Raw genomic sequence first — 15,425 nt, forward strand, 5'->3', positions numbered from 1 at the left:
TCAGCTGAGGAGGTGCACACAGGCGCAGGCCCACATGGCTACACTGGCAGAGCTCCTGACTCGAGGCTTTCCCTGTGAGACCCTGCCCCCTGCAGTGCCCTCTGAGGGCCCCTGCACCTCTGAGCTGGTGCGGGTGTTCACCACGCAAAGGACATACCAGTAGGGACACTTCCCGGTCATCCCAGGGCAGGCCACAGCTTCCCTGCCTCTGCTGTGAAAAACATTCCAGAATAGGCAGGGATGTGCAATGTAAAGGGGCAAGCACCATCCTGCCCTATCGTAGACCACCTTCAGTGTCTCAGGATTCTCTCCCAGAGTAAAGGAAAACAACAAAATAAACCTCTGTCCCACAGCTGAGATGGGAATCACCACCCATCTCAGCCGGGTACCTGGGGTGGTGAGGTGACAGGGTCAAGGACTAAGCAGGAGAGCTCCGGTCCTCCAAGCAAAGCAGCACACACATGGCCCGGCTCAGACTTTACTCATGCTGTCCCCAGAATGTGGTGAACCTGCCTCAGCTGGGCCTCCACTGCAGGGCTGGGGGGCAGCGGGGACTCAGAGGCTATGAGAAGGCCCCAGGCCACTGGGGATCCTGGGACCAGAGGCCCATTAGGGCCTCCACAAAGTTCACCCCACCCAAAAGTTCCATAGCCAGCACACACAAGAATGGTTTGCCCACTGCTCACAAGTGGTTCTTGCCACTGACCCAGACTCTGTCTACAGGTTTGCCAAAGGGTAGAAGAGTGGGGTAGCTGGGGCACAACAAGGGACACTGATCCTGGCTATCAGGCATGGGTCAGTCACTTATGTGGTCACTTCCCGCTGGCTCTCTTCTGCACCACCGCTGGCTCAGACAGTGTCTGCTGCTGAAGCCGCTCAATTAGCTCCTCCACGTAGACCTTGAACAGAGGGATGGGGTCCTACGGGGGCAAAACAGGGTCACAGTGAGGCACTCCTGGGAGGGCAGAAATCCAGATGCCTTTAGTCAAACACCAAGAGGAACTGGGCATGAGAGAATTGGGCCCCTCAGGCTTGGCCATGAGGCCAAGTGAGGCTGCTTGCCACCCCTCAGGCCTCAGACCAGAGGGTAGTGCCTTGTCCATGAGACAGGCACCACCTTCCCTTGGGAATGCAGGAATCGGGTGCCTGCCCTTGGTTCCCCTGCTGTAGGGCCCTGGGGTCACAGATAAACCAAGCAGAGGGAACAGGGCAGCCAGCTGCTGCACCATGGATGGGGGCTCTCCATCCCGGCAGCTACCACAGGCTCCACACTCTCCTAGAGGACAGACACAAGAAGGTCTGAAGGGGAAGACCCTGGGGAATGTCAAGTGGGCAAGTTAACCAATGGTGCCAATACTCCAGCTGGTCAGAGAGTCTTTCTGTACTGAATCTATAAAGTGGGCCGGAGGGTCAGGATCATGAGGGAAGGAAATATGCCACGTGGGACCCACAGAACTATGGCTCCAGCTGGGCAGCTGTGCAGAGGCAGCTCTTTCCCAAGCCCACCTGGTGTGGCAACCCTTCATCCAGGCTACCCTTAAGGCAGTGCACTTCCCCACCCTAGGGGGCAGGGCAGCTGGCACGCACACATGCTCACCTTCTCCTCTAGAAGCCTCTGCTTCTCCACAGCTTCATCCAGTGTCAGGCCAACCCACTCAGCCTCCTCCTCCTGGATGACAAACTCCTGCGCAGGCAGATAAATGGCGTATGGTGAGGCCAGGTGGCCAACCACTGAGGTCCACAAGAAGCAGGAAGTCCAGGCCCAAACTCTCACCTTGTACTTGTCATAGATGGCCGCCCTCCTCTCAGGGTCATCCGGGTGCAGCTGGGGGTCCCGTCGGGCAAGTCGCAACAGCATCCCTCGCTTCAGGTCCATCCCAAACTTGGAGCACAGGTCCTCCTTCGGTGTCTGGTGGGAAGCTATGAATAGGGCCAGGTGCTGCTGACAGGGTCCCACCCACCCCCCACCAGCCAGCCCCACCTGGATCCTCCCCAGTAACTGGAAGCCGCCAGGCCAGAAGAGAGGAAGGAAGAGCCAAGAGCAGGGAAAAGGGGGCTGTCTGTGTTCCCCTGGGCCCTGGAGAGCAATGCAGAGCTGAGTGCTGCTGACAGGGTCCCACCCACCCCCCACCAGCCAGCCCCACCTGGATCCTCCCCAGTAACTGGAAGCCCCCAGGCCAGAAGAGAGGAAGGAAGAGCCAAGAGCAGGGAAAAGGGGGCTGTCTGTGTTCCCCTGGGCCCTGGAGAGCAATGCAGAGCTGAGGGCAATGCAGCGCCAATGGCAACAAACTCTCCTGTGGGCAGAAAGCCCCCACTGAGGCTGCCTAGAATGGGCCATGGTTCCATTCACATTTCACTCTTGGTCCTCCACTCCCGAGACCAGTGTGCCTCAGTGGGTGCCGATCTAGCCTCCCCGCTCTGACTGGCAGTCAGACCCCTCTTGCCTTCAGGATGTAGAAGTCAAACCCATAGGCCTCATCGATAAGGTCCAGAGTTCGCATAGTCACAGTCACAGAGAACTTCGTGTCCAGAATCTCGCTGTAGAGCTCACGCTGAAACAGCTGTGGCTTCCACACTTTCTTCACCCTCTTTGAGAGCTGAGAGAACAAGAGTCCTCATGAGTTGTGCTGCTTCTCCTGACAGAGCCGAGTAAGACCCAGGGTGTACAGACTCAGGCTATAGACCTGGCTGCCTATCTAGAAGTCAGCTTCTCCCCATCTAGCTTGGCACCCCCAGACTTTGCTGAGGTTGCTGGTGTGTGTTCCAGACACACCACACACACAATCATAACTCCGTGGTTCACAAGTTATCACATTCCACACCAGGGACCAAGAAAGCAAAGGGAGACACACCAGCGGGGAGATGTCCCCCAGAAGGTTCAGCAATTCCTCCATGTTTCCCACCAAAGGCAGCAGGTGTTGAACACAGACTCAGAGACCTGCCCCCAGTGAGTGTCTCAGTCTTTTAAAGTGTGATAAGGAGGTGGTAGTGCCAACCTTGCGTCCAGAGACGTATCAGAGACAATCTTTGGCCAATCAAGGGGACAGGGGACTGCAAACACCCCTCCCCCACTTCCTCTCAACACACAGGCCTCCCAATCCATACACTTGATCTGGGACACAACCCCAGAGTCTCTGCACTTGCTGTTCCCGATATGGGCCGCTCTGTCTCAGGATACCCAGATAGTTTCACAAAGAATATAGTTCCCTGGAACTGAGAGAACTGTCTTCACCAGAGTGTAAGCCATGTTGGGGCTGGTTGGTGTCCCTTGTGCTTTCCAAGTACCTCCGGAGCCCAGCACGGTTTCCAAAGCAGTAAAGCCCCAGAAGTTCCCCCGAAGCCTGCCCTGTTCACCCACCTTGTCGTTGTTGACGTATCTGTGGCCCAGGATCCAGCCCTCGCCGCCCCAGAGCCCTAGCTGGGACTCACGGGGATAATGAATGGGAATAGGCACGTCCTCCACGCGCTCCCGCTGCCCGTTTTTGGGGTTGATCTTGAACTTGGCCCCGTGTGGCCTGTAGTGCACGGGCGTGGGTGTCCGCTCCTCCTCCAGTGAGCGAAGGTAGTGCTGGGGCAGGCGAGAGTAGATGCCTTCCCGCAGCCGGAGCTTCTTCCACAGACCGACCGGGAACTTGTGCAAGGGCATCGCGGCCAGCCTAGTGGGAAGCAAAAGATCACAGTCAGGCTGTAGCCTGGCTGGTCCCTGGACTCTCACGCAGCCCCGATCCCTAAATCCGGCCTCAAAACCGCTCACTAACCCAGCTCCCAACCTCGATTCTCCCGGAGGTACCAAACCAAGACTGGTCATACCTCTTGCAGCAACGCGCCCTGCCGGAACCGGAAGTTATGCTGCAGCGGAGGATCTCCACCGACACTGATTGGCTACAAATCCAGTCCATCTACCACTATCCCGCCCACCTTCCCACCTTTAGGGACCAGGGAAAAACGCCCTTCGAAGACCGCGGCAGCCCTAGGCACCATCGTCAAGTGCGGCCTTTTTCCACGAGCAGCAGCCCATCGGGCAGAGCTTGTCATTCTTGGCCCTACTTTTTTTTCTCTGAGAAGAAATGCAAAAAACGATGTAAAACTTTGGCCTTAAAACCTAACGGTAAGGCCTGGCTGGTGTAGCTCAGTGGATTGAGCGCAGACCTGCGAACCAGGCGATCGCGGTTCGATTCCCAGTCAGGGCACATGCCTGGGTTGCAGGCCAGTTCCCTGCAGGCCAACTCCCAGCAGGGGATGCACGAAAGGCAACCATACATTGATGTTTCTCTCCCTCTCTCCTTCCCTTACCCTCTAAAGATAAATAAATAAAATATATTAAAAAAAAAACCTAACGGTAGAAGGAAAACTTGAGATAGTGCTCCCTGGCATTTCATTAGTCTGGCTGAAATAAACTCGTAAAAATCACACACACATACACACACACACACACTATAGAATATTAAATTCACCAATCAGTGATGTGAGAGCTATATAAAAACGTTAATGTTTTTGCCCTGGCTAGTGTGGCTCAGTAGACAGAATGCCAATTTGATTCCCCGTCACAGCACGTGCCTGGGTTGCAGGCCAGATCTTCGGTTGGGAACCTGCAAGAGGCAACAAGTCTTTGTGTCTCTCCCATATTGGTGTTTCCCTTTCTCCCTTCCTTCCCTCTCTCTAAAAATAAATAAAAATGTTTTTAAAATGTTAATGTTTTAAAGTTACCCCACAACACCATTAATGTTTCCTCTTTATATTTAAAAATATTTTATTTTTAAAAATATTTTATTTTTATTATTTTTTTAATTTAAAAATATTTTGTTTATTTTTTAGAGAGGAGAAGGGAGGAAGAGAGGGAAAGAAACAACGTGTGGTTGCCTCTTGCATGCCCTCTGCTTGGGACCTGGCCAGCAACCCAGGAATGTGCCCTGACTGGGGATTGAACCAGTGACCCTTTGGTTTGCAGGCAGGCACTCAATCCACTGGGTCACACCAGCCAGGGCTGTTTCCCCTTTATAAGCCTAGTGAATGTTATGGTGATCACATGCAGGGTGACTGGAAATGGGGGAGACCCCTAGGGAGGGTACATCCTGGACAGGGCCCAGAAGGGAAGCCGCTGGGGCTGACCTGGCCTCGGTGACTCTCGGCTTCCCATGGCCCTGTTCCACATCCCTCATTCAGACAACAGCCCCCTTTGCTCTTGCCTTGGGAAGGGGCGGAACATTGCTCCTCAGGGCAATCAGCCCCCTTACCCTGCTTCCCCCATAATGGAAGAAGGGCTGGGCCAGTGCAGAGTGGCAGCCACCACCTCCACTCCTGAGAACAACTCAAGAGGATGCTCCCCAGACAAGGGCCCAAGAACCCAGGGGAAGAGTGGGAACACAGAGTTAGGGCAGGGTGTGCCTTGTGTTGCTGGCACCCACAGAACAGTTCAGCAGCACCCCCTCCAGGAAGCTCTTCTCAGGGGCCTGCACCTTCGCATCTGAGAACAAGAGGGAGGGAAAGAACAGGACACCACAGCCAGAAGTCAACCTCTTCCATGCTACCACTCAGGGCAGTTGGACCCTACATCCCCCAGCTCTCTGATGGCCATGGTCCCCTCTCTTCATGGCAACTTCATTAGTAGGGGGCAGTCCCGTGCTTGAGGTAGACTGGCATTCATTCAAGCACACAGCTCTGTGCCTCAGTGGTATTAGGGGGCTGGTGAGAGGTGGTCCCAAGCCTCCTCTGCTTCTCTTCATCTCATAACACAGCCTCACAGGGGAACAGGGTGATGGGGGAATATTTCTCCACATCTCCAATTGTCCCCAGGTCAGCAGAACAGAGTCTGCCCCTGAACAGTACCTGTTGTCTCCAGGCAGCCAGGCTCTGGCTCCAGGGGCCACTGCAGACACCAGCTGGGACCGCAGAGGGATGGAGTCAGCTGGCAGCCAGCAGGCACAAGGGAATGGGAGGTTGTGGTCCTCTCCTCAGGAGGAAGAAACAAATGGGTGCACAAGGCAATTTTATTCAGTTGGAAATCCATCTGGACAGGGTCCCTCTCCCTTGGTCCTGCCCCTGCCTGGAGAGATGATCATCAAAGCTGCAGGTGTCCCTGAGTCGGCTGTATCATGTCACCGTGTACAGCTCCTCTCTGTGGTTCTTGCAGATCTGATAGTGGCAGGTGAGCTTCTGTGAGCAGGCCCAGGGCTCAGTGTGCTTGTCACGTGGTGGCAGCAGGAATGCAGTGCTCCCCGCCAAAAGCATGTGCCAGATGCTGTGTGTGTAGTAATAGTTGTCACTGGTCATCATGGAGGTGTAAATGGCAATGGCCACAGCAGCCATGGAGATGCCAGGCAGGAGGTAGAAGACCCAGCGCTGCCATGAGGTGGGATAGCAGTGGCGCCGGTGCCCGCAGCGGTACACCTAGAGAGAACCACCATGACAGCATTGGCACGGGGGCTGCAGCTCTAGCTCCCAGGGACCTGCCTGAGTCTGGGTGGCAGGACCATGGATGTGTGCTACTCGGAAAGAGTTCAAGGGCGCACAGACCTGACAGGTCCTCAGGCCCTGGCCTTGGGATGAAGCCACACTAGGCCCTACAAGAGTCACTGGCAGCCCTCAGCCCTGGGAGGACTCAGACCCAGGACCAGGAACACGAGCAGAATCTGTGGGGAGCCAACACTCTTATTCCAGTTGCCAGGAGAGGGGGTCTAGGCAAGAGCTCCTTACCCACATGGTGACCATGACCACGAAGGCAAAGAGACAAGGCCCCATCATGTTCCAGGCGCCCCTGCGGTCCAGCTGCAAAGACATGGCGAACACCAGTGTGCCCAGTAGAAGCAGAACCTGAGTAAGACACAGGGATGACCACAGGGTCACAGGCCAGGGTCATCTGTGATGGCACAAGTTCCAGCAGGAGCTATCACCCCAGTGCTACCCGGCATCTCTGCCTGCCCCCTCTTGGAGCTGCCGACACACCGTTCTGCTCTGCCCGCAGGAAGGGGGGCAGCCCTCCTCTAGTTACTGATTCACCCACAGGTAAATTTCTGAGGGCAGAGCACCGGTCATATGTCTCCATCAGCCAGGCCTGGCTGTGGCAGAAAAAGCCCCAAAGTGTTCCCAGCACCAGGGACTCCAGGAGCACAGTTCAGGGCTCTCAGGGAGGTGTGGCCTAGGGTTAGGGCTCCAGCCCTCCTCTTTGGAGAGAGCTCGGGGAAATGAGCTAGGAAGGTCCTTGCCTAACCCTGTCTTCCACTGTCTTTTTTCAAAATGCTCCAAGCAGCCAGCTGGCAGAGGCTTTTTCCAGAGGGAGACTGGTCATTACAAGAGGTGGGAATTTTCTAAGGGCAGCAGCTGGACCCTCTTTCTGGTCTCTCCCTCAGAACCCAGATCCACGTGTCAGGTGGTCACTCACATATTTCAGGGATGCCTTCAGCCGTGCCATGCAGAGGATGGTGACCCAGATGGACACTCCAGAGCCCAGGAAGTCGCAGTACTGCAGCGTGTCATAGTTGAGGATGCACAGCACTGCCTCCCCCGGCTGGTCGCAGGCGTGATAGAACTGCAGGGCAGGGCAGTAAGCGGAGGCCCAGACCTCCCCACCACCCCCGTGGGAGCAGGCAAGCCTACCGTGGAGAAGAACATGGTGTAGGCATAGACAGAGGCTTCCACCAGGAGGCAGCGGTACACAGAGAGGGTGATGGGAGCCAGGAACATGAGGTTGCTGAGGGTGAGGAGGAGCGCCGCCATCCTCTGCTGGGCCATGGTCTGGGCTGTGCTGTTGTCTGTGCAGCTCCACCCACGCCAGCCTGTGGGCCAGTACAGTGCTGAGGGGGCTGAGTGGGGGCGACTGAGGCCAGGCTTGTGGGGAGGCACTTTTGAACCTCGGGGCCAACCCTCACCCGAGGCTCTCCAGAGAAGCCCCTTTCTCCCTTAGAAGCAGGCTGGAACAGGGGTGGGGCTTGTGTGGGTAGGTATAGGCTAGTGTGGACAGGCATGGACAGCTATGTGGCAGGCATGAGCAGGTTTAAAGAAGTGTGGTGCAGGTATGAGGCAGGTGTGTGCATGTGAGGGCAGGTGTGGGGAAGGTATGGGACAGGTGTGGACAGGTATAGGACAAGTATGGGACAGGGGTGGGCAGGTCTGGGGTAGGTACAGGACAAATGTGATAGGCGTGGGATACATGTGGGTAGGGATAGAGCAGATGTGGGTAGATGTGGGTCAGGTATGGGACATTTGTGGGCAGGGGAGGCCAAGGCCAGAAGGCATGGGGGTGCCTTTCTGTGATTGCATGGAAGATTGGAGTTATGTAGCAGGAGTGGGGAGAAGACATTTGCCCTTGGCTCTGTGAGGGTGCTCTCCAGCCCTGGCAGAGTGGGATAGGCTCCTAAAGAAAGGCACAAGGCTGGGAAGTCAAGGACAGGAGTGTCCGCACATAACCAGGCCTGGCCCTCACCTGCCTTGCAGCTGCAGCCCGCATACAGGTAGCCATGTCTGCGCAGTAGGAGGCACTGGCCGTATGGGCCACAGTCATTCAAGCAGGGCACCAAGTACAAGGTGGTCTCCACGAGGACTGAGGCCTTCTCACACTCCCTGCGAGGAAGGGGCCACAGGAGGTCTGGCTACTGAGGTCTGCTGACCAGTCCCTGCCAGGGCTCCCATCAGGATCTTGGACACATGAACCCAGCATTGAGGCCCCCAGGCTCCGAGCCCTGGAGGACAGCAGACTCGAGATCTGCAGAAGTCAAGGTGCACCTTCTGCTTCACATCGTACTGCATCCCAGCCTGTCTAGGGCTGTGTGCTGGTTCCCAAGGCTGCTTGGGGAGAGGTGGCCAGGTAGAGAAGGGAGTCCTTTGTATCTCCTGGAAGACAACTTACCCTGTGCAGCTAACAGGAAGTTGGGTCACTTCCAAACTCAGATGCAGGCAGTCTAGTCATAGCCCTGAATGCAATGGTTCAGCTACCTGGCAGCTCTGGGTGGTTCCCATCCTAGCTCCCAGATTCTTTTTTTTTTTTTTAAGAGGAAGGGAGAAAAAGATGGACTTGTTGTTCCACCTATCCATGTATTCATTGGTTGGTTCTTATATGTGCCCTGACCAGGAATCGAACCTGCAACCTTGGTGTATCAGGCCAATACTCCAACCAACTGAGCTACCCAGCCAGGGCAGCCTCCAAGTTTACTTACTCAGGACTCTGAGGGCATGCAAGCTGCAGGGAGAGGTACCAGTTGTCTGTCTCTGGGTAGGGGATGATAAGGTTGGCCTTGCGAGACAGGGCGCTCAGAGACAGAGGATAGCCCTGGAAGAAGGCTGTGGGAGGAGCAGGAAGGCCTGGTAAGAGGGGGTAGAGGGCCTGGCAGGGGTCACTTAGCCAGATGCTGCCTGCCCATACCTGTGGTGCAGTTGAGCGAAGTGTTGAAGCTGAGGAAGGGCGAGGCAGCATTCACGCAGACCATTACCAAGGTGTTGTTGGAAATCACACTCTGGAAGGAGTGGCCACGCAGTGTCAGTCCTAAGTCCCCAGCCTGGTGGTTGGTACCGTCTGTGGTTCCCACTGCCCAGGGACTTCCCAGGATCCTTCCCCTCCAGGCCTGGCAACACCCAGACTCTGATCCACCCGCCATCCCAGTTCCTCAAGCATAGCCCTCATCCTGCTGAAGGGACCTGTAAAATAAGCCTCCTTTTCTGCAAGTGCTGCCCCTATTATGTTCCAATGCTTGCTGGTGTCACTCTGTTGCCTGAAAGGCCACCCCGACCCAGTGTCCATGATAAAGTCAGTGCAGGAAGGCCTGAGCAGCATCATTCAGCCTGGAAGGGTCTGAGACCTAAGCTGAGCCCAGCCACAAGACACTCACAAACTAAGGTACCTTGTTGGCCCACAGGGAGATGGTGAGGGAGCCCCCACTGTCCATGCCTGTGTTGAGCTGCAGCCGCATCACTGAAGGCATGTCTGATTGCACCAGCACGGAGACCCTGTCTAGGGGCCTAAAGTGCACAGACACCACGTCCGTGTCTTCCCTCATGACCTGGTAGTTCATGAGGCAGAAGGGGCCGCCACCCACACTGCTGTTCCTGTCCAGGTCCTGGTAGCCAGGGCTTGGGGAGAGCAGACCAGTGGAAGTGTTGCAGCTCTGGTTTGGACTGCTCTGCAGAAGATGCTGGAAGTTTACAATCCAAGGCCTGCAGGCTGTCAGGAGGACAAGGGGCTCAGCTGGAGAAAGGGCTGGGGATCAAAGGCAGGGGCCAGGGCCAGGGCCAGTCCCCACTGCGCTCCCCACCTGTGAGAACAGCTATAGCGCTGAAAGCCACCAATACATGGGGCCCTGCCAGGCTCTTGGCGGTCACTTGCAACCACCGGTCCCAGGGCGGTGAGGGCAACAGCAGGTGGCAGGCCTGGGTGGGGCCAATGCAGGTGAGCACCTTCTGGAAGTTGCTGGGTAAGGTAGCTGAGCCCACTGTGAGGTGCACAGGGCAGCCCAGGCTCCCATTGGACGCACAGCCCTGCAGCTCCAGCCGCAGTTCCTGGGTGTACTCGGGGACGAAGATTCTGCAGCCAAAGGGGATGGCCTCGCTCAGGCTCTGTGGTTTCCAATGACCTCCCCTCATCGCTCACACTTAGGGTGGTGGCCCCATTTTCCAGCATGACCCCAAGACCCAGAATCCCACCTTTCTCACCCACATTAAGGTCAGTATTACCACCCACTTCATCAAAACCGGAGGCTGGGTCTCCCCCAAGGTCCCCACTCACTTGAGGTAGCTGGGGTGTGAGAGGAGGGTCTGTGGAAAGGGTATGTCAGGCTCCAGGATGGAGACCTCAACTACCCGCATAACCAGCATGTCAGGCTGGAAGATGTAGGCACAGGTGGGAACAAAGCCCTAGAAAGAGAATGAGAGGTGGGGGTGGGCACACATAGGCACAGGATGGGGCAGGACCAGAGACCCGGGGCCTGGCGGGGATGGGGCATGGAAGTGGGAGGGCTGCAGCAGAGCCTAGACAAGGTCTGCCCTGAGGAGGTAGATAAGAGGGACAGGTCATTTCTGCACAGAAGTGTCCTGCCCTCCATCCTTGGAAAGCAGACCCCTCACCTTCACCTCAATCTTCTGGGATGAGGGGGGCAGGTGGGCAGCCACAAACCAGTCCCCAGGTGCTGGGTGGGAGACATTGATGGAAGTGTTGCTCTGAAACATCTTGACGAAGAAGGAGGGCTGCACAGAGGTGTTGGCAGGGAAGCTGGTACCCAGTGGGTTGATGACTGGAGGGGCGCCGTAGCGGAAGTACCTGGAGATGGGGATGACAGGGTAGGCATCGGATCTGGGCCCTGGGCTGGGCTCAGGCAGGCGGGCAGACAGGCACCTACGCAGTGATCTCCACGTTTGCACACATGGGGCCGCCACTCTGGGACACTTGCAGCAGCCAGCGCAGCAGTATGGTGTCCGGGGGCACTCGGAAGTGGAAGAGTCTGGCGCTGCCATACCAGCTGTAGAAAGACAGCTTCTGCGGGGACTGCGAGAACTGCTCAGACACCAGCCTGATGTCTGCAGGAAGAAGGCACTGTCAGCTGGACCAGGGGTGCCCTGTGGGTGTCTGCACCTCCATGTGGCAGGCAGAGAGAGAAATTGAGAGTCCCTTCTGCCCTAGCATGGCCCCTGAGAGATAGGACAAGGGAAGCCATGGTGGGCTGGTTAGAGCCCCTGGGATGCCCAGCACTCCAGTTTGGACCTTGGCAAAGGTTACCATACCCCTCCAGCCCCTGGCAGTTGTCTCTGGCAACTCGTTCCACTTGACAGGTGAGGGAGTTAGGGTCTGAAGGCTGCCTACCTACTCAGGCCCATGACGACTCAGGACAGAGCTGGACTGACCCTCGACTCCTCCTTACCCAGAGAGGCCCCAAGCAGAGACACTGGGGTAGAGAGGTCCCCAGGCTGAGTGCCTAGCCAGCTGGCCCCCACTCTCCCATGGGCATGTGCCCATGCAGAATGACACAGGGATGAGGCGGCGGGGCTCATGGCTCACAGACTGCCCCTGGCCTCACCAGGGGCTCCCTGTGCCCTGCTCTCTGCAGTCATTCTCAGGCCCCCACCTCTGTGGACTCCACTCCCTTTCCCCACACCCTCCAAAAATCTACCCTCACTCCTCACTTCCTATCATAACAGAATTTCCTGGATCAGCTCTGAGGATCTTTTGGGGCTCAGCACACAGGCCTAGACCCTCCACCTGGGTGAGGCGCCTCCTGGGTGAGGCCCCTCCCGGAGTGTCTACTGACCAGGGAACAACCTCCAAGAGAGTATGGGTCCAGTCCTACAATGTAATTGCTTACCCCATGAGAGGATGAGAATGCCCACCCAGGACCCTCTCTACTGGGGCTCCCACAGAACAGGCATGCTCTGCACTTCCATGGGTATACCACTGGGCCTGGGGTCTGGCCACAAGGTGCCTGAGCCAGATGGCAGGGATCCTGGCCCCAGTACCAGCTTAGGCTTCGTGCCCAAGTGTGGCCTTGAGAGTCCCTTCCCCCATCTCAGCCCGACTCCTGAAGTAGCTAGCACCTCCCCTTGGGTGTCTCTCCCTCCAAGGTTAATGGATGTTAAAGTGCTACTGGAAGAAATACACTTTGGACACAGCAGTGTGCAGCCTCCCTCTGCCCTGCTGGGAGAGTTGCTGGCTCACACAACCACAGCAGCAAGCTCTGGGGCCTTTCAGTGAGAGCCAGGTAAGCAGGTAAGGGAGCCAGGCGAATAGCCTCCTGACCCTCCAATGGAGGAACCTTGAGAAAATATAACAACCCACTTGCAAGCCAGTCTAAGTTCCAGAGGAGCCCAACTTGGGGGCCATGCAGAGGCACACTCTAGGTGTCAACTAGTAACGACTTCCACTCACCAGGCTGTGGCCTGGGAAGGCTAGGAGCCACTGAACTGATACAAACTTTTCTCCTGAGAGGATAGCATGACAAGGACCAAAAAAATCTAAGTGCTAGTGGGTGAGACAGGATAGCTCCCCACCCCTACCTCAGGACTACGGGGTCTTAGAGAAACAGTCAGCCAGTGAGGCATTCAGCCCCTAGAGGTGGAGCCCCAAACTGAGAGAGGCAAGGCCCTCTGGCCCCCTACCAGTCCTGGAGTACCAGCCTGAGGATACCTGGAACACAGATGGTAGCTGTGAAGTTTCGGCAGGTGCTCAAGGTTCCCTAAAACTCAGTGGTCCCACACTCCCAGGGCTACACAGCCCCTCCAGTACCAACAGCCCCATAAGTGCTGCAGCCCCATCTCCTTGCCCATCTCCTTACACTGTTATCTTGGTGAACATACCCAACCATTAACTATTAATGCATTGGTCTGAGCCAGATGCGGAAGACACATCTCTGATACCAGGAGCAAGGGCCACATGTACCCCTGCCCTACAGAACCTCCAGGGACACAGGGTGGAGGGGAGGACAAAGAAAGTCCCTGAGCCTGTCTTGGGAACTTGAGAGAGGGCACCTGTTCCACACCCTCCAAACTTGGACCTGCACTCCGTGCGGTGCCCCTGCATACCCACAGGCCCCAGAAGCCAGGGCTACACTGCTGTCTGCCCCTTGAGCAGGTCTTGGAGATGAGGAGCTGCCCCAGGGTTTTCTTTTTTTTTTTTTAATTTATTAATTTCTACAGACAGAGGGGGAGAGAGAGAGAGAGAGAGAGAGAGAGAGAGATTTGTTGTTACATTTACTTGTGCATTCATTGGTTGCTTCCCATATGGGCTGGGGACTGAATCTGCAACCTTGGTGTACCCGGACAATGCTTCAACGAACTGAGCTACCCAGCCAGGGCTGCTCCAGGTTTTCCATTTCTATAAACAACCCACCAGTGACCCCCTCATCTTACCCCACCCCCTAGGATGGAGAAAATAAGGGTGGCGGTATCTAATAGAGCAACTTAATCAGGAGCCATCTCCAGGAAATCGCCTCTCATTTCAAGCTCAGAAACCAAAGTCACAGTCCTCAAAGAAACAGGAGCTTGGAGGAGCAAGATTTCAGAAAATGATGAGGGGCTGGGAGCAGAAAAATAAAGGGGAGCTAGTCCCAGATTGTGCTGGATAAACTGCCCAACTACAGAGGATTGGGGGCCTCTGGGCCTTTGCACCCTGGCCACATGGCCCTCTAGGAGTCCTGTGCCATAGAAGTCAGGGGAGATTACTTATTCAATGCTCCCAAGCCCCAGGCAGAACCCAGATGGGCACCTCCTGGTCTAGCCACTATCTTGGGTCACTGAAGGCTGGGGCCTCTCACGGGAACAGAAATGCGAAGGGAGGGAAGCAAGTTCATCAACACCACTTAATGACCCATTTCCTCAGGACCACCCTAGCCTACCAGGCTCCTCAGGGCCACCTTGAGTGCCTCCAAGATGCAAGGCCAGCTGTTGAAAGTGACAGCACTAGGCTGGTGGTCACTGTGGGAGCGGTGGAAACATGACATCCACCTGGACCCCTGCTCCAGGATCTATGAAACTTTCTCCCAACTCTGCCCCTTCTCCCCGACCAGAAGCCCCCGCCCTCTGTAATCACACTGCCTAACCCTTCTTTTCAGAGGCTTCGCTGCTGAGTCTCCCTGGACGCCTCCACCCCCACGCCCCACCGCGCGACCGTAGTGCCGGACGTGAACGCATTGGAAAGAGGAAGAGGGAAGGCTCGCTCCAAGGGGCCCGTCTGGCCGAACCGGCCCTGGGGACAGAGGAGGGGTCCAGCTTGTCCTTTCCACCCCGATCGCTCCCACACGCAAGGTACTGACCTGAGCCCACAACCCAGGGTGAGGACCTGGGCAGTTGCCCGCTCCAGGTGAGCGCACAGGTGCCTCCAGGTGAGTCACAATCCCAGGCCCCCCCCCCCCACACACACACGCGCTGCTCCCGCCCCGCCAAGCCTGTGCCCCCGGGATGGTGTTTGTCCATCCCCTCGCGCTCACCACTCTTCCTGGTGTCACCGGGGGCGGCAGGAGGGGGCCAAGCGAGCAGCAGCAGCAACAGCGGCCCCGCCACTGCCACCACCACCGCCTCGCCCCCGGTCCCGGTCCCAGCCCGGCCCATGGCTCTGCGCTTGGCCCAGCGCTACACAGACCGTGTCTCCGGCCGCCTGCCCCCGCCGCCGCCCGGGCAGCCACCGCCGCCACTGCGGGCCCTGCCGCCGCCCCCGCTGCCCCGGGCTCTCATCGTCCGGGCAGATCCCAACCACCGGCGCCCCGGGCACTTCCGCCTGCGAGGCCCCGCCCCGCCGGTAGCCGGCGGGAGAGGGGCCGGGGGACCGCGGAGCGAGAGGCGCCGCGGGGCGCGGGGGTCGGGACCCGAAGGAATGCGAGGGCGGGGGTGTGCGACGCGGGGGCCGAGGCGCAGTCGGGAGCGTACAGCTCCCGTACAGGGAGAAGGGGCGACGCGTGGCGGGGTGCGATGCGGGGTCAGGAGCGATCCGCGCCGGTTACACCGTAGCGGCTTACGCG

At 57.2% G+C, this 15,425-nt stretch overlaps 2 protein-coding genes across 4 annotated transcripts; both read right to left on the reverse strand.

Annotated features, from left to right (window-relative positions):
* Positions 1-465: 465 nt before the first annotated feature.
* On the reverse strand, positions 466-3,925 carry MRPL28 (mitochondrial ribosomal protein L28). 3 transcript variants are annotated; one of them, XM_037034607.1, is made up of 6 exons: positions 3,811-3,873; positions 3,359-3,656; positions 2,445-2,597; positions 1,775-1,909; positions 1,598-1,684; positions 466-920 (listed from the first exon to the last, which is right to left on the reverse strand). In XM_037034607.1, exons 2-6 carry the CDS (start codon positions 3,644-3,646, stop codon positions 813-815), a joined length of 771 nt encoding a protein of 256 aa, XP_036890502.1. In that variant the 5' UTR covers positions 3,647-3,656; positions 3,811-3,873; the 3' UTR covers positions 466-812. The 3 variants fall into 3 exon arrangements, with proteins under 3 accessions (XP_036890502.1, XP_036890503.1, XP_036890504.1); XM_037034608.1 differs by having other exon boundaries at positions 3,759-3,814; XM_037034609.1 differs by lacking the exon at positions 2,445-2,597 and having other exon boundaries at positions 1,775-1,920; positions 3,430-3,656; positions 3,811-3,925.
* Positions 3,926-5,969: 2,044 nt separating this feature from the next.
* Positions 5,970-15,154, reverse strand: PGAP6 (post-GPI attachment to proteins 6). Its single transcript, XM_037034514.1, has 13 exons — positions 14,898-15,154; positions 11,322-11,499; positions 11,050-11,242; positions 10,712-10,839; positions 10,242-10,510; positions 9,831-10,150; positions 9,356-9,446; positions 9,150-9,273; positions 8,420-8,556; positions 7,594-7,772; positions 7,379-7,525; positions 6,694-6,810; positions 5,970-6,387 (listed from the first exon to the last, which is right to left on the reverse strand). The coding sequence occupies exons 1-13, from the start codon at positions 15,016-15,018 to the stop codon at positions 6,091-6,093; spliced, it is 2,301 nt and encodes a 766-aa protein (XP_036890409.1). The 5' UTR covers positions 15,019-15,154; the 3' UTR covers positions 5,970-6,090.
* Between the last annotated feature and the right edge of the window lie 271 nt (positions 15,155-15,425).

The sequence above is a fragment of the Sturnira hondurensis genome, unplaced genomic scaffold (assembly GCF_014824575.4).
Source record: "Sturnira hondurensis isolate 20B ecotype Veracruz unplaced genomic scaffold, ASM1482457v3 Scaffold0022179, whole genome shotgun sequence".
In the NCBI taxonomy this organism is placed as follows: Eukaryota; Metazoa; Chordata; class Mammalia; order Chiroptera; family Phyllostomidae; genus Sturnira; species Sturnira hondurensis.

Coding starts and splice junctions, on each gene's coding strand:
- MRPL28 (XM_037034608.1), bottom strand. CDS start 3,808: ATGACCAGTCTTGGTTTGGTACCTCCGGGAGAATCGAGGTTGGGAGCT. Junction 3,657..3,758: donor GAATCGAGGTTGGGAGCTGG/GTTAGTGAGCGG, acceptor GCTTCCCACTAG/GCTGGCCGCGATGCCCTTGC. Junction 921..1,597: donor AGAGGCTTCTAGAGGAGAAG/GTGAGCATGTGT, acceptor TTGCCCCCGTAG/GACCCCATCCCTCTGTTCAA.
- PGAP6 (XM_037034514.1), bottom strand. CDS start 15,018: ATGGGCCGGGCTGGGACCGGGACCGGGGGCGAGGCGGTGGTGGTGGCA. Junction 10,151..10,241: donor CGCTATAGCTGTTCTCACAG/GTGGGGAGCGCA, acceptor TCCTCCTGACAG/CCTGCAGGCCTTGGATTGTA. Junction 9,447..9,830: donor TCTCCCTGTGGGCCAACAAG/GTACCTTAGTTT, acceptor CACTCCTTCCAG/AGTGTGATTTCCAACAACAC.